Source organism: Alligator sinensis, unplaced genomic scaffold, assembly GCF_000455745.1.
Source record: "Alligator sinensis unplaced genomic scaffold, ASM45574v1 scaffold746_1, whole genome shotgun sequence".
Classification (NCBI taxonomy): domain Eukaryota; kingdom Metazoa; phylum Chordata; order Crocodylia; family Alligatoridae; genus Alligator; species Alligator sinensis.
The window spans coordinates 1,363,963-1,387,372 of NW_005841959.1; the positions used below are offsets into that span (position 1 = coordinate 1,363,963).

General features: G+C 40.6%; 1 protein-coding gene across 10 annotated transcripts in view; it reads right to left on the reverse strand.

The window, feature by feature from the left end:
- Nucleotides 1–23,410, reverse strand: part of DMD (dystrophin) — a 1,961,037-nt gene that overhangs the window by 18,895 nt on the left and 1,918,732 nt on the right. For all 10 annotated transcript variants that reach the window (XM_025200207.1, XM_014518487.2, XM_025200208.1 and 7 more), the window contains 4 exons: nt 22,075–22,233; nt 14,537–14,780; nt 14,118–14,241; nt 6,748–6,840 (listed from right to left, as the gene is read on the reverse strand). In XM_025200207.1, coding sequence (XP_025055992.1) covers nt 6,748–6,840; nt 14,118–14,241; nt 14,537–14,780; nt 22,075–22,233 — 620 coding nt within the window. The remainder of the gene's footprint in view (nt 1–6,747; nt 6,841–14,117; nt 14,242–14,536; nt 14,781–22,074; nt 22,234–23,410) is intronic.

Genomic DNA, 23,410 nt, shown 5'->3' on the forward strand with positions numbered 1-23,410 from the left:
TTCTTCCAACTTCCTTCCTGGGGTGACTGAAGAGCTAGTATCTTTCCCAAATGCTGGGTGAAGCAGGCAGGAGCATCTCTGGCATGCTGGGGTGAGCTGGTGGCAAATGGAGGGAGTGATGGGGAGCTGAGCCCAGGAGAGGGTATCATTGCTCAATCCATTGGGCAAGCTAGGTCTCTGCTGCTAGCAATGTTGAACTATTTCTAGTGCAGTGCTGGGACTGGGATCAACAATCAGCTGATTCTTAGTCTTACCCCTCACACTGCATTTGAGTCTTGAACTCCTTTATCTTTGTGGAGCAATCCAACGCTAGCTGACCATGTGCTACTTAATAGAATCTGGAGATACTTCCTTCCAGAAAAACTCACAAGTTTGCTACAATATCATTGCACTTAGTATGTGTTTTAAATTCTGAGAGTACAGATGGTTGCATTTTAAGCACAATTAACACATCCTAAGTATAACAGGAAACATGGCCATTAGTTGCAAGGAGCAGTGCTGAGATTTACTGTGTGTACACTGGTTCAGAGGTTTCTTCTACTGATTGTGGAACGTGGAATGTAATTTAAGAATGTGGAAAGGAGTGTTCAAACAGTAAGGCAGGGCACTTTGCTGCCAAATTAATGAAAATTATTGCAGTGCTGTAAGTGGGGAATTATCTGTAAAATATATTAATAGCCATGACTGAAAAAAGCATGTGTACACACGAAAACAAGGTTAAAAAAGTAAAAGTGGACTTGTAAATGATACATTTATTTTCAAGGCTCTTTTTGATCTATTATTCTGGGCTCACCATAACTCTCTTAATTAAGCTACACAGTAAAGGACTGTGGCACATTAATCATACTTAATTTTAGCATAAAAAGTCATTTTAAGTTCTGTCTAGGGTTTTTGTTCTTTCATTTAAGAACTAATATGAATACCATCTCCTTGCCCCTATTGAAGCCCCAGATCTTGCACTCTTGAAAGTCAATGGGGCCTTTGTCACTGGCTTCAATTAACCGAGGATTAGGTATAGACTTGCTTTTTTTGGTTCATTCACAAATAACATTTGCAAGCCATGACCACTGAACATATTTAAAATGAGATGTAGCTAAGTACATGGTAGTTTCATTGTCCACAGAACTGCATTTGTCCCTTATTTTTTAAATCACATACTACTACTGTTCTCTATCAAGCCAAGCTCTCTATTTATACTCCCTGAAGACTTTGCAATTTGCGCACAAGTACAGTGTGAAAATATTTCCCTCTGTGGCCCATTATCTAGCAGGGTTAAATAAACCACTGAGGTGGTATTTAATAGTACATTTCCACTAAATGTCAGACCTCTGGCTTTGACATCTGTTTTGAGTTAGCATAGCAGCTGTCTGAAACAGCTGCAGCAGTTGTGAATTTGCTGAGAGCAGCACAGTAAAGGGGGTATGGATGGGAAACCTTATAGATTAAAAGGATAGGAAAATTCCTTAAGGAAAGCAATCATCAGGTACTCAGCAGAAATTCCCACTGCAGAAATTAAACTGCTTTCAGCACCAAACGTTGGCTCTGCAAGGGGCGTGGAGGTCCTTCTGTGATGCTTAAAAATCTGCCAAGAACTATGAAAGGTTAAATTAAAAAAAGAAAAATGTTATAACCAGGTATGCAAGGATATTATCTGCTTTGTCCAAGGCTGTCTTGCTAAGGCCTGAAGCTTTCATAATTTGCTACAAGCTGCAAACTCCTTGAAAATGAAGGTGCTGGAGTTAATTAAAAATCAATGATAAATTCTGATGCCCTTCTGAACACAACTACTAACAGAAGATAGGAATGGAAAAGGCATAACAAAAAAATGAGTTCATCTTCCTGACACTGAGGATTAATCCCCATTATACATTTCCATTTAAGCCTCAAATAACATCTTTCACTATATCCTTTGGGAGACTATTTCTCCGCCTTGCAGGTTCTCACCCTCAGGATGTTTTTTCCTGATATTTAGGCTAAATTTTCTATTTTTAAATGTTATCCCATGATTCCGTGCACCCCACCATGTAGATTTGCTTTCTTCTTTGTGTCAAAAGACTTCATATATTCCCAGACAGTTGTGTCTGCCTCTATTATCGCTCGTTCGGTCCTTTTAATCTTGCCTCATAAATCAATCCCCACTCGGCCCACATTCTGAGCTCCCTCTGGTTTGTTGGTATTTTTCTGGTAGTGTGGGATGCAAATGGAATACAGCATTCCAGATTCTGCCGTATACAAGAGGATTAGTGCCTCACTCCTTTGTGACATGATGAGTTTGTATATTCAGCTTAAAATTAAACTGGCCTATTTTTGCAGCTCCTAGCTCACTGCAAACATGCATTTTATTCACTGCCCATTAACAGCCCTAGGTCTTTTTCAACATTACTCTCTCCCAAGTTTCTCCATGCCATTCCACACCAATTTCAGTTTGGATTTCTTTTTCCTCCTGAACAAATCTCTTTTTTTCCAGTTTGCAAACTCAAAAGGTTTCCTCATAGTCCCTATTCATTGAGACTTGCAGCTCCTCCAAATGTTTTCTAAATTGGGCTCAGAGAGGTTTTCTCCTTCTTCCAGGTCATCAGTGAAGATTTAAATACAATCAATCCTAACCCCAATCACCATGGAAGCTTTTAAAAGCCCTCTCTTAGCACCCTCATTGTTTAAATTCTTTAACAATTTTCATTACACATGGCATCTCCTAGCTAAGCCAGACAAAACTTATCTTTTAATTTGTATATCATGACATACAATATAAAATATTTTTTCTAAATTCCAGCTATGAAAGCTGCTACATTTCCTCTTCTCTGAGTTTTATAATTCTAGTAAAAATGATCAAATGACAAAATTTATCCTTTATAAACTTGTTCTGCTTACTGCTTAGAGTTCTGTTACTCTAGTTCTATTACTGTGAGGCTCATTAAAAAATGAAAGAAAATAATGCTTCCACACCTTTCAGTCCGAATATACAGCTTTGTTGCCAGAGTGCTTCACACACCATTAATTCTCACAAGGCCCCTCTTTGATGTTGGTACGTATTATTGTGCCCATGTTACACATGGGAAAAGTGAGGCATAGACTTGTCAAGTGCCTTGCACAGGGTCACACATCTCAGTGGCTGAATACCTCATGATTCAAGAGTGAGACCACTCAGCCATGTTTTCCTCTCTCCTGTCTGCAAATTCAGGGATCACAAACAGGAATCCAGACGGATCTGATGTTGCAGAGCAATTAGTGTTCTGAATGGGACTGCTGCAGATGTGTCTGTGGAATGTGAACCCGGCTGAACAATAGTTAAGGGTTAGCAATGAAAAAGAATGAATAGTAACTGAAAATATCTAAATGAAAATGTCAGATGCATCACACAACCTCTGAAAATCCAGGGATATAGGCTGTGTGGCAAGGTAGCTCATTCAAGACACAGACTATCTTATTGTGGAGGGTAAGCCTCATTACTCGTCAACCAATAAAAAAAAACAACCTTACCCAGCATGAAAATGAGTTTAAGCATAGCTAGGGAAACAGAGGAATCTGAATGAGACTTCCTTGCTCTTTCAGTTTGGGCCACCTCATTCCATATGCCAAGGGCATATCCCAGGAAGCCTATTGGCAGCATATAAAATGCAACTGTGTGTGAAACATGCCTGTGTCTTATGGTGAGACTTTTCCTACTTCCTGGCTGCAACTGTTTTCCAGGAAGCTCCATTAGCTCTAGTTAGTTTCATTTAGTGGAAGGGAAGAAGTAGGGAAAATCTTGAGCCTCATGGATCCTCTTTTTTTCCTAGTAGACTTTCAAAACAAAGTAGTCAGCATGGGGATATTTTAGGTAATAAGGAGTGGGAAGAAAGAACTTTGTGTTAGGAAATTTGGTAATGGGACTGCAGAGGTTGTGCTGTACGTGCTCTGAGCATTCCTGATGTAATTTCTGAGAGACTGATCATCTATGGCTTTGCCTCTTGAAGAAGGTGGCAGCTTGCAATTAGTAATAGCATCCTTGGCTTCACAGCCAGGGAAATGCACACAGTCCTTTTAAGTTGGACAGACTGGAGGAAATTTAAAATGATTTCAGAGTGGTACACTTACGCTGATGTGCTACATGTACAAGTTCATGGCATGTTTAACTCTTTGACTCAGTCTTTAGCATCAAACTGCTAGTTAAACATCTGTATTCTAGTTTATATGTCTATGGCTTAGCAGGAGATCTGCCCCAGATATTTTCTTTTTTTTCATTTGTAATATTTTTATCTGCAATCTCTTTTAGAGCATCGCGTAATACAGGGCAGTCAAACTCATCTGGTCCCATGGATGCGACATTGGTCCATGCACCAGATAAACAGCACAGGGCTGGCCCTGGGGGCCAGATCAGCCCAACACACCTTCCCTGCCAACATGCCAGATCCAGTCCCCATGGGAAATGTTTTGGGACTGTGCTGCATATGGCACCTGCTACAGCCCAGCCTGGGGTGGGTACTGCATGCAGCACAGGTTGGGGAGCAGGTGGGTCCTGGATCTGGGACGTGGGGGTCACTCACACTACAAGTGGCATGCCTTGGACCAACCCTGTGCACAGGGCCTGTGACATGTTGCACATGTGCCTGCACTGTACATGGCGCCCATGCAGGGCCAGTCCAGGACACCCTTCCTCCACTAGTGTGCCTGCTCTGGCAGGTCTGCAACTGTGCTGCACACAGCATCTGCTCCAGGACCCACACTGCATGTGATGCCTGTCTCAGACCAGTTTGAGTGAAGGCTGCCTGTGCCTCATGTCTCATGGCCAGTCCTGGACTGATCCGGCAGGGGGAGCTGGATTTGGCATGTTGGTGAGAGTCTTGGACTGGTCCTGCATGGGTGCAACATGCAGCACTGGTTCCAAAGTAGACACTGTGCCTTGGGCCCTGTGTCTAGGACCTGTCTCTGGTGGATGCTGCATTTGATGTGTGGGTCAACTGGAGATCAGGGGTCCAAATAATGTGGCTCCACAAGCCATATCTTTGAACCCCCTGGCATAATACATTTCTAAGGCAGTTACTGACAGAAGAAACCATTCTACACCGATGTATGCACACATTTGGCAGCACTGGGATACAAACATAAACATTTGCTTTTTGTACTTAAATACGAGTGACTATATTACAAAATACAGAATCTCACTGCTTACAAAAGGCTCCCTACAGTGTTTATACGATGTCAGTTATATTTGGGAAGTCTTGTTTCATTTACAGAGATAAAAACAAAACAAAACCCTATTTACTTGCAGTCAGTGCAGATTGTTATCTAAAGTGTTGTAGCTATTTCTCACGTGAAGTGCAGCAAAATAACTACTCTGCATTAAACACCTCCAGAATTATTGACTTTTAACATTGTGACCACCGTAGTCAAAGTCATGTTTGTATTTAGGAAAGGAACATTATTTTTAATGTCATCAGCTCTGATTAGGAATTTAAGTAAAATAAAGATGGAGCAAATGCATAAACCTGAGTACCTAAAGCTAGACTCCTAAATGAATATGTAGGACACTTAAATGTCATATATGTTGAGATGTGCTACACACTTACAAAACCTACTGACACCGGTGGGAGCTGCATGTTCTCAGCAATTTTAAAAAGCAGAACACTTTCTTTTAGGTGCCTAACTAAGGATTTTGGTTCCAGCACCCTTCCCATATTTCCTCTGTCTGATGGCTAAATTAAAGGTGTACAGTACCCAAGTGACTATACAGTGAAGAAGACAAACTTAGGTAAAAATATCTGATTTTCTTGGATAATTTTTTCTAAGCTATTCCTGTAATTTAATCTATTTCTATTATTCATTTGCCCATTAATTTCTCCAGCCTGTCTTCAATTTTTACTTGTTGTATCATCAGAACACTTTTGGTGGGCTGGACTTCCTTTGAAATCAAAGGATAGAAAAGCAGCTAAACTCCACAGAAAGGCGAGCATGGCACAAAGGGTGGCTTGGGAATAAAATCAGACATATCCTGTGGGAAAAAAAATCCAGTTGAGCCAGGGATTGCACAAAGTCTAGGTACCATGAAGGCAATGACAAAATGACACAGGAATTATGTGGGCCCTCTGAAGTTACTAGGAAGTGTCCCATCTCCAGTTTTGAATACAACAGCAGGATGTTTTATCCTGACTTAGAAAAAAGACATTTCTTTTAAAAAGGCTTTGAAAACCATCATTCAAATAATACATGTGCTTATCTTCAGCAAATAAAAGAGGTGAACTTTTATTGAAATGAGACATTGAAATAGGTACAGTTGTCTCTGTACAAACATACTCCCCACTTGCATGGCACAAACTAGCCACCAACTTGTTTTGTTTCCTTTCTAACTCAAATGTCATGAGTTTGAAAGTTCTGCTTTACATTTTAATATTATTGAGTTCACATTCCTCTCAGAAAAGAGGAAAGAAAAAATAAAACTCTAAAAAAAGGGAAGAGAGGAAAATTCTAAGGTAAGAAATACAGCGTGTGAATTGTTACTGTGGCCCTATCGTTGGCGTAGGTGTAGGGGAAATTGTTATTTCATTCTGTGTAGGTAACACAGGTTTACTTTGTAGCCTTTAAAACAAACATACAGACCTCGAATCAGTCTCAGGGAAAAAAACAGGGACAGAAGCAGGTGTTTCTGTCATTTACATGCACATGCGTGCACTTGCACGCGATCTGTTAAAATATCATCAAACTGAGTGATCTTTAATGAAATCTATCTTTTTAACTACTGATATATGCTTTTGAGTGCTGAAAGCTTACCTCTTGTACTTGGGAAGGAATTGTTAAGCTGTTCCATCACCTCCTCCAAACCTGTGCTTGTGTCCTGGGGAGGATTGAGCAGGTCATCCTCACCTGAAAAACAAATCCAAATCAGAATATTTAAGTCACTTAAAAATACCTGGTAAACAGATCATCTTGAAGGCTATTTCTTCATGTACCTAAGGGCAAAGTTACGTGTTATACTTAAACCATACTAAGGATACTTAAAATGTGAGTGCCTGCACATTAAAGCTCGCTAACTTGTGCTAAGTGCCCTCTGAGTTTCTCAAAGTTATGCCACTTCTGGCAAGGGTTAGCTCTGGACCGTGCTACTTAGCTGATGTTAGGGTAACATCTGTCTGCTCCATGGTGATAAAATAAATGATTTGCAGTCTTCCAGTATCCCAATCTGCACTGCTTAAAGCCTCCTTCCCTACCACCCAGAGCAGAGATAGGGCACAGGTATCCCGGCAACTAGCCACACCTCCATTTGTCAGACCTCTAGTGACAAGTCAGAGTTGTGCAGGCAAGAAACAGTATAACCCTTAATGTGCAATTGCTCATAGCACGTTCTAATATTAACACTGCTTAACATTCGACAGATTTAGTATGTCTAAATGTAATGTGCAACTTCACCCTAACCTGAAGCTGAGCACTTGAAATAAATCCTTCTGGATAATATCCAATCTAAATTTTAAATGTTGCCAGTAATCATATTCCTTTCATTTTTCTTTTTAACAAATTCATGTAAATTCAATTAAATTAATTAAAAACAATGAAAGGATAGCCTGCTCTAGGGGAAAATGTCTAGTAAGGGTAGTGAGTCCAGCCAAATGATGGCCTCTCTTTCAGCTGCTTTCATTCCATTACTGGGACCAAATGTTACTGCTGTGATAGTGCGGTCTGAGTAGCTGTCTAATGGTGCTGAATTCATTTTAACAATGTGTTGCCTACCAGAGTAAATCAGAACTAACTGAAATACTCATCTGCATCAGTATTAATATTTCTGACAGTTTAATTGCATCAGATTGGAGCTTCAGGAACATTCAATTGTACTGTAGAAGGTTTTAGCAGCAGTTTAACAAAGCAAAATACATTTGTCCCTTTGAATAATTTCTGTAACCTGATTATAAGGGAGAAGCTTAATGGGAGTTTTAATACATTTCATTTTCACAGGTAACTTTACATTTTCTGATGTTTTCACAGAATCAAAAGCCATCTGCCCAATTGTACACCAAAGGAGGGTACTTTTGCTAGTTTTTAATCTACCTCCTAATAACAGTAAAGTCCTTCAAAAGCATGGTTTCTAAAAGGAGAATAAACCTGGAGGATACTCAGTGAGTGAGATTCACTCTCTTTTATTTGTCTCTTCTAATCCCACATTAAGATGCAAAAGCTGCTTTGCCATCTGTAACAAGCATCTAAAGGTGCATCATCATTTTGAAAATGACTTGATGAGCCTTTGTCCTCTAATGCACAGTCCCCTGTTGTTAGTGATGAATATACAATGTGTCTTAACACTCAGCTTGAAAAACCAATGCAACCTAAACAATGTTAATGCTAGCAAAAATTCAACTTTTTTATATTCCACGTTACTGAATTTTCTAATACAAGAGACAAGATAAAATCTAACTTTTACAAGATTGCTCATACTCTCTACTCTCAGGATTAGCCCATGTCTGCACTTTGAGGCAGCAGGACTCATTTTCACATCAAATGTTGCCTTGTTAGAGGTGCCATCACTGGAAAATTTAGCAAAACTAAAATAATTTTTTTCAACCTCTGGCAGATATCAAAATGGATATTCAGAGCCAGATATTGCCACCCATACTCAAGCACTGTACTTCTTCAACCCAGATAGTGAAGTCAAAACTTTTAAAAATCCAAAGATTAGGGAATAACTGTTGTCTTGGTCAACATTATTTTCCCTCAATAAAGGCAGGCACTAGGGTCCACAGAATAATGAGCACAGATATGAGCTCAGCTATGTTTGTCCTCTTGGTCAAAACTCCTATGTTCAATGCTAACTGGCTAAGAAAAGATTACTTAAAATTGACATACATTTAAATAAACCGTTGAGACAGGACATCACACAAACAGCCATAACAAAAACTCAACCCAAACCATTGCTGGTACTGGTACCATGCTGGTAGAACAGTATCTTACAGCATGCTTAGAAGGGCTACTGGTACATTGAGCTGGGAAATAAGTTTGCAAATCATATAATGCTTAGCAAAAATATTCTCTAAGAAATGCTCCCTTACTAATCACTATCACAAAGAAACTCTTAGCTGAACTGTTTCAGGTGGCCTCAACTACTACAATATGGAAAGGAGAGAAGCAAAAGGTTGGGACCCTAATACCTGAATGACAAAACCAATGCCTTCAAGTCTCACTCAGGAGTCAGTTTATCACCAGGGCAGATCAAAAACTAGAGGTGTAACGCGCTCTAGTATGCAAGCCTATTTCATGTGCAGATTTCTGCATTTTGGAAGCATTTCGACATTACAGCTCTGTGGAGAACAGATTGCTGTAATCTAACTTTAAGACTACAGCGATAATTTACAGAGATAACTGTAGCAGGATTTAACCCAAAAAAGAAGTCCTTCTTACCAAGGGAAGATGATAAGTAGCTACCATTATGCAAATCAGTGCTCTGAAAAAGAGAGGTGGAACACACCTTTTGTATGAACAGTATTATCTAAAACTAGATTTTGATTTAGGCTAGAGAAGTTTCTTTCTCAGCATCCTCATTATTTTTGTTCTGTTTTGAATTGCATTTCAAAAGCAGACAGCCTCATAGCCTCAAATCTTCTGGGATGGGAAAGAAGAAAACATGACAAACATTATCAGTTAAGAACATTTCACATTAGCATGGCTCATAAGACTGTGTGATCTCTGTCACATAACACTGTGAGACTACTTCATTACTGGGTCTCATTGCCTAGGGACAGAAGTTACACATAAACTGGTTTAAGTGAGCAGAAACTGGTTTAAACCTGTAACAAAACAGAAGCTCAGTGCACATAAACCAGTTTCAAAACGGCCGAAACTGGGTTAGGATAAACCTGGTTGAATGTAGTATCAGACTTAAATGATTTGTGTCAAACTGGTTTACAGAACTTCTGTCCTAGATCCCTTCCTCCCCTCCCAGAGTCCCCCAGCAGCCCAGCATGCTTTTCAGTCCTGGGCTGGGCAGGGCTGTGCTGTCTGCTACAGCGAGTAGGGCTGGCCCCACCCCTCTACTCACTAGGCAGAGTAGGGACAGGGGCATGGCAGGATGCCACCCCAGCATGGCCCCCTGAGGCAAAGGGGACAAGAAGGGAGCCTTATTTCCTCCTCTCTCCCCTCAGGACCCCAGCTGGGGCCTGCCTGGCCGGGCTACAGCAGCCCCTGTCAGAGCCCCTCCCCACTTACTGCTCCAGCGGCAGCGGCGGGGCATGACCAGATGCCAGCTGGCATAGTTAAGAGGGCAGGGAGGAGGTTTATTGCCTCCTTGCTGTTCCTTTAACAACTGCACGTCAAACCACTGCCTGCACAGCAAAGGTAACTAGCACCTTGTTAAAATGTTAATCCAAGAGCTATTGAGATTGCAGTATGGGACTAACAACTTTGACTGTTTCTGTTATTAACCCACCTACCTAGCAGCATGCGTTTTCCTATCCCTTCGTCTTCCAAGCTTCCTCTCATTTACCTCTTCACAGACTTCTTGTTTTCTTTAGCTTCTTTTCTACCATGGAGAACTCATTGCATCAGCAGAATCTCACACTGCCTGAAGAAGGGTGTCTATGCCCGGAAGCTTTCAAAGAACCTTTTTCCAAGTACAGTAAAAGCTGTGCTATCCGGCATCTTACAAGCCGGCATGCTCCACTAACCATTATGCCGGCTTGTAAGATAAAGTGAAACTGGAAGTGCCCATCGCAACACTTCTGGCTTCTCTGAGCCCCCATGGCCCGGGGGCATAACAGGCTGTGCGAGGCCTGCCTCCCCGATGCGGCAGGAGGGGCGGTGATTTCACCTGCCTTTTTGTATCCAGAGACTTATTGGAGGAAGGGACAAGATAGGACCCTTCTTAAGGAGAAGACACCACCCCCTCCCACCTCTGGCGAGACTAAAGTAAGCAGTTGATAAGAGGAGGGGAAGGGAGAGGGGAGGGGGCAGGATTTCCCCAAGCTCCCCCAAGCCATGGGGGAGGGGGAAGAGGCTGGGGAACCAGGCTTGCCCCTGCCACACGTGGAAGGACATGTGTTTGGTTCCCCGAGGACAAGTAGAGGCGGTGCACCTTGCGCTGCCACTTCTTGTCCCCAGAGAATGTCTGTGCCACATGTGCTTTGGCGCACAGCAAGTTGCCCCAATTGGGGTAGGGGAGGCTGATGCCAGCACTGGGCTGGCCCCAGGACCATTACCTGGGGTTGTAGGGGCCTCCTGGGGCTGAAGCTACAGTGATTCTGCCATGTGCAGCCAGGTTGGGAGCGGAGCACGGCTCCGGGTGGCCTGGCTCCGCTTTTCAGCACGTGCTGGCCGAACATGCATTGCTCCATTTTTTTTTTGCATTTTTTTTTACTCCTGGGTATCCACAGGTCAAAAAAACCTACAGAAAAAAACCCAGCGCAGCACACACTTGGGCAGCATGCCCGTGCAGCATGGAGAGCACAGGACTGCGCGGTATGTGGTGCTGCAAATGTGTTTACAGTGTCACATACTGCATGGCTGTGCTTGTCTGGATGCGCCCTATGAGTGCAGAGCCTAGCCCTGCAAGACCAGACTGAGAGGTGGGAGGTGTTGGTAAAGACCTGGCACAATCATCACATGTATGTGAGGAGATGGAGCTAAGGGAACAGAAGAGGGTCCCAGATGGCTTGAGGGTTGCAGACAGCTTGACCAAAGAATGCAGAGAGGTACATTTACATTATAAAGCAGAACGTATAAAAGATGGGAATACTTTCCTGAATACCTGGCTGTAAGGAGACACTCCACCCTCAGGATTATGTAAGATTTATGCAAGGCTTTCTCTTGTCTTCTTGGTTTATTATAGTCCATTTCAAGTTAGACTAAGCTGTGTGCACTCTCATTGTGTTTTACTGGGATGTATCTTAGCATAGGCAAGAGTTTTTGGTTGTTCTTAAGTTGTGTGCTTGAGGTTGCAAATTGCTGTGTTCAATATACTCTTGCTTCAGAGAAAGGATGTTTTCTTTCCCCCCCAGACCCCAGCTGGTGTCCCATGTGGGCCAGGGATAGGGTGGCCATCATAAAGGACATCCCGGTTTTCTGCTACTCTGTTCTCTATTGATATGAAACCTGACGCCTTTATGTCCTCTACTTTTCTCTTCAAGAGAAAAATAGAGGACATAAAGGTGTCCTGTTTGGTATCAATAGAGGACAGAGGACAACCGGACTGTACTTTATGATGGCCACCCTGGCCTGGGAAGGGATTTAAACCCCCACCCTACAGCAGACTACTTCAGACTGGTGCTTGACCATGCCCGCTCTGCTCCAGCAGGGAGGGGTAAGAGCCTTTTTGGAGGGCTTTCTCTCCTCTCCTTTGGCTGTGGCTGGCAGGTGTGCTGTAGCACCCCTGGCTTCTGGCATTTCCTGATTCAAAAGTGAACATTTGTCCATTCGTTAATTGGTTCAATTTGCACAGCTTGGACTAACCTGCAAAGACTGAATCAATTCAGCCTTGGGCTTTTTGACTGTCTGTACCTAGCCATTATGATTATACTGAAATCAATTAAATGTTTTGTGCCCTTCTAAATTTTGTTTAAAAAAGAAAAAAAAAACACTCCTAACTAATTCTGGTACAACAAATTAGTTAAAATGAGCATAATTTTTTGTCATGTTTTGCACGATGAGAAGCAAATTATTTTATTTTTGGCCTAACTTATGATGTGACATAGACTTAATCATCTGTTAATAAGGAGGCTGGTAACTGCTGCATTTCTGTTTTTGTTTGCATACTTCTAAGTAATACATTTTATGGCAAAAGGGAAAAAAACATAAAAAGGAGTAATTAAGTGTGTCATGAAATGATAAGGCTTACAAAATTTAATTTCTTTGGATCACTGACCTAAATCGGTTATTATTACGCTCATAATAAATTTTCTAGTTTGTTTATGGTATAGGTGACTAAGTAAGAAAATAAGCTACCACAGAGGCCCTACAGTAAAATCCCCTATTGATCCTGACTACTCTTCTCTCACTTTTATCTTCTGTAATATTCCTATACTATGTTATCTTATACTGGTAGCACTGATATTAATATATACTATGAACTATATTAGTACGTTGAGGTAATCTAATTAAATTAATTTGTTGCAAGCGAACATTACTGCATACTAATGATGTTACTTGAAATGAATCCTTCTTCCTGGACAACAAATACTTATGTCACCTAGGAAAATTACAGAAAACTTACTATAGAGACACACAAGCAAAATTCCCAGCCATCATATACTGAATATTATTAATAAAACTTACCCTATCATATGGGTTGTAGGGTATCACCAGGGATCCTGGTTTTCTCTGATTAAAAAATCCCCAATTTTTGTTTTTAATTAGTAACCCCAAATCCACATTTTTCCATTCCAAAATGAAACACCACTAATTTTAGTGGTGTTTCAGTTTAAACATGGAAATGTGGATTTTTTTTCTCAGAGAAAACCAGGATCCCTGTTTATCAACACATACATTTTTATAAAAGCAACCAGGTAGGTGTTGCTTGCGAGTGGCATTGCAATTCTATTTATTTAAAAATGGTATTTTAAAATAGGAAGATATCAGGTAGAAGGCAGGGTAGAGGTGTACCTTACAGTCTAATTGAATCCAATGCATAAGCTTTCATGAGCAATAAATCACTTTAACAGATGCTATGATGTTACTCATGAAAGGTTACGCATCTTTGATTTGGTTAGTCTATGAAATACACCTCTGCTCTGCCTTTTAAGATGCTATCAGCTAAAATACTAGGATGATTGCTTGTATGTTTTAAGTCTTCAGTCATAATTATTCTGTCTACAAGAAGGTCAAATTAAGTTAAACGTCCTGGCTTTTATACTCTCTTTCATATGACAAAAATGGTGTCCAGATCTTTATCTGCGTGCACTTTGGTGTTTTTGTCGATTTGGGAGCTCTTGGCCATCAGAGACGTTACCAGGGATCACTGTGTGGAAGTGGCTCTCCTTGATCCTTGGCTTTTATATGTTTTACCTGGATACTTTAGGTTATCTGTGCTGCCCATTTTTATAAAAAACAAACTCTGGATGAGCTCTGTGTTTGATGTCAAGACATCTGTGACACTACACAATGCCAAATACTTAAGCCTATAGTGTTAAGGTGATATAAAACAATCTTTGATTACAGTTTGAACTTACCCATGGTTTCGGAAGTCTGGCTGCCAACAACACGGAGAAGCATTGGCTGACTGCTATCTGACCTCTGTAAGGAGGTAGAAGGAGAGGACAGAGTTGTACCATTCACCTTGGCATCTGCCTGGGGCTGAAATATTAGAAGAAAACAAGCTGGTTATTGTATAGTTTGCATCTATCCCATGACTACACAGCCCCTTTTTATAAAATGCAGCTGTGAGTTAAAAGAAGAAACAGATCACAAAAAATGCACTAATTGTGGTCTTATTTTACCACTTATCTACAGAAAGATCAACTCTTTCTCTTCTCTGGCTAGCACTTACAAATACCACTTCTAAATGGGTTACAATTATAGGTGATGTTTCAAACTATGCTTTAGAAAAATCATTCTTTCAAAATCCAAATAAAAAAGCCTGATGGCTCACCTGTTCCAGCAGTTGTCTCAGCCTGTGCAGCTGTGACTCCAGCTGTTTGTTGTGATCCTCAAGAATCTGCATCCTGGCTTCCAGGCGGCCCTTGTGCTGGCGAAGCAGCTTAGCTTCCGCAATGAGCTCAGCATCTCGGGGACTTTGGGGGGAGATAGGCATCATCTCAGGTGGGGATGGCAGTGGAGAGAGTCCTTTGTGATCATGCTGCTGCTTCAGTCGGTCATATTCTGCTTGCAGGTTTCTGTTGATATAGAAAAGGTAAAGTCTTAATATCTTCTCAAAGTAGATTAGTACAGCATCTCCCATACTATGGCTATACAATTTAGCATGCTGTAAACTGATATTATATAAGACATGCAACTGTTAAGGGTGGGCAAATGATTTGGGCAATAATTTAAGCCTAGTTAAACCATCTGAATTTGAGTTGGCTGCAATCCTCAGGCTTTGACTTTGATTAGGTGGACAAAAGGTTGCCACCTTGGATAGATTTGTACTCACGCTGCATAGCAAAGGTCTGAAACACAAACAGCACCATTAGGATTATGGTCCACATTTGGGTACTCTAATAACAGGGCACTGAACAATGAGCTGATCAGGGAATTAAATTCAAAATTCTATTAATATTTTGATAGATGGGTGACACAGAAATGCAGGTCTAACTCTTTAGGCTACCCCAAATTTCTAACTCGTTATTATCCCATTAACTCTATATTGGACTAAATGGCCTTCAATCACTCACTTGAATAAAACATTGCATTGATTAATATCAGATATGGGGTTATACACATCCATATTAGAAAGTGCTATTCAATACCAGAAACAAGAACTCTAGATAGTGAATAATATTTTATTTTTTAAAGAACAAATTCTGAACATTCAGATGACTATCAAGCAATAAGAAGAGAGCGAGATAAAAACTAAAAGTTTAGTTACAGACAATGCAGTCTATCTTAATAATGATAAAATAAAATCTTATAGTAGAAATCTTCACAGAAAGCAGGTATAATAAGCTGTATTGGGATTTTATTGCTATGATGTGCCTTTACTATATTCCAAAGAAAAAAAATGGTACCATAGGCTGACTACTTATTCCTCAGAAGTAGTGGCCTAGATATTCTTGGTTTTTAAATTCTTTACTCTATGCCCTAGCAGGGACAGATTAGAAATTGTGAAAACAGACATCTTTTTAATACTTTTGCCAGCAAAACTAAATTCACATTGACATTTTAATTTACAGGCCAAATAACATCCTCTAAATTCTCCTATGAGTTTTATTAGACTCTGAAACACCTGTAATGGCATATAACTGTGATCACAGTATGTAAGTAGTTCTGAAATGGAGCCTGTATGTGATGGTTGTATGGCATAGGATTATCCAACACAATAAAGTTGAACATCTTCCTTAATCCAAATAGGTAGTAAGGTCAGCACTTCTTCCACAGTGAAACATATTGGCCCAAATGCAGCTTCACCTCTGAATGGACAAGTAGTCCTTATGCTGCTAATTTAGTCACATAGGGCACTTACACACATGCAGGAAGCCTGCTCCAACCCAGCACATAGAAGCAGACTCAATTAATCAAGTCTGCTGGAGGATGTAAATTGACGTGCTCTGGCAGCCTCGTGCATCCTGTGTATCAGTGGTGCAGTGCACCTCTGTGCTGAGAAAATGGCGGCAGCGTGCTTTGAAATAAAACACATTCAAAGTGCCCCGTTGCTATTTTCTCAGCGCGGGGACATGCTGTGCCACTGATACACATGATGCATGTGTGCTTTTAATTAGCACAGCTTGCTAATTAATAGCACCTGGCTTCGTGTCAGAAGCACGTGTAAAAATGCCCATAAATGGTATTTAGAGTCACTTACAAGGATTTTAGATCCCACTCCCTTTCCCCTCACCCCAGAAAGGCATAAAACTTTATGTAAGTCACAAAAACAAAGGTAGAAGAGAACCCTCCCACATTTTAGTCCAACCTGGTGGTTAAAGCACATGTCAAGTAAGTGGGAGACCCAAGTTCTAGGCCGCCTCACCCAGATGGGTTTTGAACTTACATCTCCTACCCTCAGCAAAATGTGTTAACCACAAAACCATTGGAAATGCAGGCCTAAGAGTGCCCTCCAACTGTAGCTGGCCCAATGGCAGCCAAGATGGGAAGATATGTGGGATAGGAAAGCAAGCTTGAGAGAGTGTGACTCAGAGATGGGCGCTCCCCAAGAAGGGCAGGAACCCTGGATTTGTATTCCAGCCCCCAATGTTGTTTCCATCTTCTACATTTAGAAGTCATTGGCTAAAATGAATAGACAGCAGTGGGGGAGTTTTCGCTCCATTGTGGATAGGAACAAGGTCCAGATTCCAGGGCTCCCTCCCTTTCCATCTTACTGAGCCATACCCTCTTGCTTGCTCTCTACAGACAAACAGTTGTGCTGGTTTCAGAAGTTATATAAAACCAGTATCATTACTGACGTACTGATTTCTATGTGCTGTGTAGCTATGAACCTATTCTATGTCAGTACCAGGAAGACTCTCTACTCTCACCTGGTGCTGAGATGCATCAAGTTGTTTGTTGTACATGCTGAAGCCTTGGAAATGCACTTATACTAGCTTACTCTTACCTGAATCTGCAGGAGCAAGAGGGAACAACAGTGTCCTGTGGAAAATGCTTAGATGGTGAAAACAGTGAATGTGGGATTCTATACTAAGATAAAGCTACTACTTTTTTGGAATTGCTGATGAATGGTACTGTTTCTTGGCTTCACAGTCAGCTAGTCAATAATGTGTATTAGACCCAGTTGATGTGGGCAATCTTGAGAACCTGGGACCAAAATACTTTGACAAGTGGTTAATGATGCTGGATCTTAGATACTGAACTCTGTTGGGTAGGAACACTTGAACTAAGTCAATGTTTATGCTACGTATCAACCTGCTTCAAGCAAGTGGCTTATCAGAGGGATGGATCCCTGGCAGCAGGCTTAACATACCCAGATAACACCACTTATGTCAACTCACAACAACTTTAGACAAGTAGCCTACACAGTCAAGTGTGCTTAAATCTAGACACCAGACTTAGACTAGACAGCTGAGTGAAAGTTAGCACCCAACATAATAGGCCCTAGAGTACTTTATGATATGGTTCAGTCAATGAGATGTCTACAGTTTTGGATTTCCTGCAACTAAACTTGGTCAACTTGTCAGTATCCAAGGTGACACTGGGATGCTGGCAACATAAGAGATTTTCTCTAGCTAAAAGGTGTATAGTTCTGAATACTGGTAGGCTCATCTTATCAGCTGATTCTCATGTTCTGAGAGTGATTTCGGAACAACATGGCAAGTGATATAATTAGCACTTAGTCTATTGAACTAGGGCTAATTCCACATATCCAGGAAAAGAAAGCTAAAAATCTTGAATAGAAGATTTTACTCTGAATGAGACTGTATTGTCTAGACTAGAGAAGAATCATAGAGTTAGAAGAGACATCAAGAGCCATCTAGTACAGCACCCTGCACAGTGGCAGGGTTCTGAACTTGCATGATCCCAGACAGACATGTATATGGCATGCTATCCAGAGAGAAAGAACTTATTTACTTTTCCTAGCTCTGGAGTACTGTCTCAATGTTTGTGGTAAAAAAGAAATGTTGTTGCAGGCCAGGTTCCTAAGGCATTGCCCATGGCTGTCAGAATTAGACATTTGTGCTCAGAAAAAAGAGCATATTTTAAAAGCTACAGACCTAAAAAGTAAAAAGAAAAAGAGACAACAATCTTATCAAAATGAGAGTGAATGAGAAAACAGTCACAATATCTATAATCCAGCCGTACTAAACCATAATTCAGGCCAGATGACTTTATATCTGGATGTCATAGTCTAATAAAACTGACATAACTTGTCATTAGAAAATACACATATTTTAATAAAAGATGTACAAATAAGATGGAAAACTATTTTATGAACTAGGGTTGTACCTCATCTAAACATTGATAAAGTAAAATGATACGGAAAATAAACATTACATATTTGAAATCAAAACAACAGGATAATTCACTCCTGAGTTCTTGTTTACCGTCATCATTTGTGAGGTTCATTGTTTAGCAATGAAAGTCCCACTGGGCCATATGGCTGGGAATTTTGCCCCAGAAGCATCAATAAGCATAGGAATCTGTGTGAAGTTGAAGGCTTCTTAGAAAGGCATTGGTTTGCATGACTGATAAACTGGGTAACTGCTCACTCTGGTAAACAGTAACTCCCCCTCATTCTGATATTGTGGTTTGCATAGAGCAATCAATGTCTCAGAAGATTTATATCTCTACAGCTTTTTTTTTTTTTTTTTTTTTTTAGAGATGCATTACTATAAGCACTTTCCAACTACTGGCAACTATAGGGCAGTCATTATTCATCAAGTCTGAAGAGGCACTCAGCTACATGAGGACAAAAGCAGCTTTGAGGCTGTTGTACTCCCTACAACTCAGTGGAGGGGGGGAAGCCAAATATTCCAGCAGTTCAAATTTTAGAAGATATTCTACTAAGTTTTCATTATAGTAGTTAGGAAGAGGGAGACCTAAAAATAGGAAAAGCATTCTTTTTACAGAAATAGGATGGTAAAACAGACTAAAATAAAATGATAAGGAACACATTTTAAATGTTTCCCAAGTAAAATGAATAAAAAGCTTGTAAGAAATTGTGAGGTGGTACCACTACCCAGGGATAGATCCAAAGGGGGTGCAGTGGTGCAGCTGCACCTGGCTTTGATTCCTGGTACATTCTGGCTAGGGACAGACATTCAAAAAGCTTGAATTGATTCAGTCTTTGCAGGTTAGTCTAACCTGCAGTGAATGACCTGGTTTGCAAGTGGATAGACGTTCAGCACATGCCTGCAGTGGCTCAAGCCAGAAACCCAGGGGTGCTAGAGCAGCCCTCCCTTCCACCGGGAAGTTAAGCTGAGGCAGGGGGGAATGTGGCCAGGCCCCAGCAGGCCCACCACTGCAGCTCCCTGATAGCTGGAAGTCCTGGCACTCAGGGCTGCCCAGTCCCAAAAGGGAACTCCTCCCTCTCCCCCACCACCCAGCCAAATCCAGCTCACGGAGGGACTGGACAATGCCCATCTGGCCCACCAGCCAAAAAGGTTCAGTGCCTCTACTTAAGCACATATCAGGAAAACATGTATATGAAAAAACTCTGTAAAATATCATTGTCTTAAACCTTCTGTCAGGGTGCTGAGTTTTATCAGACTGAGATTCTGAGGTATCACACTTGGAGTGAGAAAAGGGACATCCACTATTTTTACAAAGAGATGGTGTTGTTACTGCTGGGGCTAGTCAGATCTAACACCAGAGTTTGTGATCAAACCTTCATTTTAAAAAAAAATTACTACTTGTATTATAGTACTGTCTAATTACTGCCATCACATCTGGATCCCTTTATGTTAGGTGCTGGCAGACACAGACAGAACCTGGCCCAAATAATTTATAGTCTGAATTAAGTCGTATTATTTCAATGTTAAAAGAAGGGAGTGGGAAAGTAACAGTGGGTGCATCCACACATGCAATTAATGCAATGTAATAAACTGGAGCAGCTTGCTTTGGAGTCAACTGCTCCCAGCATCTACATGTGCACCTGGGACAGCAGCAGTTTGAGCTGGGGCTGGCTGGCTGGGTGGGCTGAGCGAGCCACCAGTCACCATCTACATGTTTTAGCACAGTAAGCCACTCTGTTATAAGATAGTACTGTTCCTGAGAGAGTTAATTAATTTGCTGTGCCCTAATACTGGTATACATGTAGACTGTGATGCTTTACTGTAGAACCAATTAGTCTGCTCCAAAGTAAAGTGCACATGTTAGATGCACCCAGTGGGTTGTAAATGGTGCCTCTTAGCACAGTGTAAATGCTTCAGTGTTTTGGGGATATAAACAAACAAGACATTACAGAGACCAGTAACCCCTGCTATATGTGGAGTTCAAGTGCCAAGTCATACAGAGAAGTCCACCTTAGTTTCCAGAGGGAAGAAAGTATTTTTGTGGTCTTTCAGGAAGGACAGCTACATGGCCTTAATTAATTGACATAACTGAGAAGAATTTGGTGCAAGTCCAGAAGGAAGCACAAAGGTAGCTTTGTGTGTATGTCACATTCTGGGATATCTGGGTACCAGATCAGTTTTTCTCAGTCTGCTCTCATCTATGCTAGTTGCGAAAGGCATCTAGGGTCATTCTGGTAGCCAATGATCATTTATCTCTAAACAACTCCAAAACTTTATGTTAATGGCTGGAAGGTGATGCGACATAAGGGCCACTACAATCCACCTAAATCACTCAAAAAATCCTGTAGGCAGTGGAAAACAAGTGTTGCCGATTCTTTCAGGAGTCTTGTGATATGTCTCAAAGCCTCAGTTCCAGAAACAAATGATTACACAAAAATCTCTGCCTTCATTTAAAAATAAGAAAACCATTCTTAGCCCTCAGAGAAGCAGAATAAAAACAAGGAAATGCAAGGAATTTATACCCTAAAAGCTTGGATACTAACAATACTTATTTTCTTTAATTCCAATGATGTTTGAGACCGGACTCCTTATTTTTCAATAACATTCATAACCATAATACTCAATTGGCTAGTCATCTGATAGATCAAGGTTAGTGGGAGTTTATGATAGTGGAATACAGCTGCCACAGAAAAAGGACTACAGTGTTTTGCTGCTGCAGGAACCTGTTCATGCTCTTGTGATGAAAAACAACGAAAAGCAAGAGGTCAAAAGCAAGGTTATAAGAAGACTGAAATAAAATGGCACCAAAAATGTATCTCTTTTTGCTAGTCTGGCAGAACACTCACCCTGTTCAGAGCATTATCACAAAGCCAAGACGCACCATCTATAACACACTTTAGCCCCGGCAAGGGCACTGAGGTGAATTTTATCCTGTCTGAATGTATTGTACCTTTATTTCACAGCTCTTTTATCTTTTAACAGAATACTATTTTGAAGCTATTTCAAATCTTTCCTTTATATATACTTCTGACCGATCTCTCCAGGAAAAATATGCCAGCCAACTGGTAATTTTCAAGGGAAAAAAGCCTCCTCTAGGGCTCAACAGCACAAACTCTCTTTCAGATAATGGCTAATATGGAATAAGGTAAGACTGAAATAAGAGTTTTAAAATATTATTGTAACATAGCTGATGTAAACAGCATATTACAGCAAAAAGAGTTAGTCATCACTGACTGAAGAACTTGCAATAAGTAACACCATAATCACAAGATTAAGTGACCCATATTTTCCTTTAAATTTCTGATTTCAAAGGTTCTGCAAAGAGGGCTGAACACAATATCATCAGCGTATCAAAAAAAGCATGAATGGGATTATAATGATACCATTTCATTCTTATCATCCCCCACAGATCTAAACTGTTGAAGAGAATGCAGGCAGAAGATTCACTGGGACAAACATAATGAAACAGACAGCCTAACAACCAGTTTCTCAGGTTGTAGCATGGCTTGTTTGGGGTCACGTCATGTATGCACACAATTACAGTCATGCTTAGGAATGTACAGATCACCTGTTCTCCTCCTCCAGATCTGCTAGGATTCTCTCTAGTTCACCTCTCTCTTCACTTTCCAGGGAAATCAGGATCTGGGCAGGGCTTCGGGGCTGGCTCAGTGGGGATTCCTGGTTCAAACTTTGGCAGTAGTGCTGGATTAATAAATGCTCATCATCTCTGGAAAACACAACAAAAATACAAGCTGTTTCCTACACTTCTACCTTTGTACATAATTAATGAAAGAAAGTGACTCTGTGTGCATCTCTTCTACCTTTTGGAAAAATTTCAGTTGGATTCATGGTGTGGGGGTATGGATCAATGTGCTTTAATGGAATTTGTTTAACCACATACTGTATTTTCTTACCTATAACATACCCTGGAATAAGACACACAACTTGGTTTTGAAAAGCAGAATGAAGAAAAAAAGATCTTTCCTTGTTGTAAGTAAGTAGCAGCAGCTAGGGAGCAGAGCCTGCTCATCGTTCTGCTCCCTGTTGGTCTGGCTCAGTCTTTACTTTGGCTTTAGCCAGTAAGCAGCAGAAACTGCTCTTAATGTATTTCCTTGCATATAATGTGCCCTCTAGTTTCCAGGAGTTAATTTTTGAGGAACAAAAGGTGCATGCTGTATGCAACAAAATATGTTAGGTTAACTCACCACACCTGTCCTCATCCCCTATGCTGTAGGATTCGACCTTTCCTTTTTACGTTTCCTCAATTGTCTTGAATACAGCTGAGAATCTTGACTCTAGTGCATGACATACTTTTAGTGCTTAACATTTCTTGCTCTCAGTTGTATTAAAGAACCACTCACTATCTTGTGCTACTGGGTATCCGTTGCGCAAACATTTGTGGAATAAAGCTAAGGCATTTATTTTTATGCCTGTTCATGCATATCAGTTCCTTTTAGACTGAACCTTAATGCAATTTTATGTAGTTTTTCTGACATAGAAATTATGTTAACATTCATCCATGCAATGCATTTTTTTTAATGTTATACTATACCAATTTCATTATTAATAAGTGGCTGTTGCATAGATGAATATTTTTAGAAATATAAAAGACCCTGGCACATATCTACAAGCCAAATTTTGCCAATCGTTACCGTTTTATGGAATTAGTACTAAAGCAGATAAGTAACACATCAAAGCACAGGTGAAGGCACTTACTCAGGAAGTGAGAGATCAGCAGGGATCCTGGTTTTCTCTGATTTCAAAAAGTCTCCAATTTTCAGATTAAAAAAGTAACCTAAAATCCACATTTTTCTGTGATTAAAATGAAACATCACTATATATATATATATATATATATAGTGTGATGTCTCATTTAGTGATTAAAATGAAACACCACTTTTATA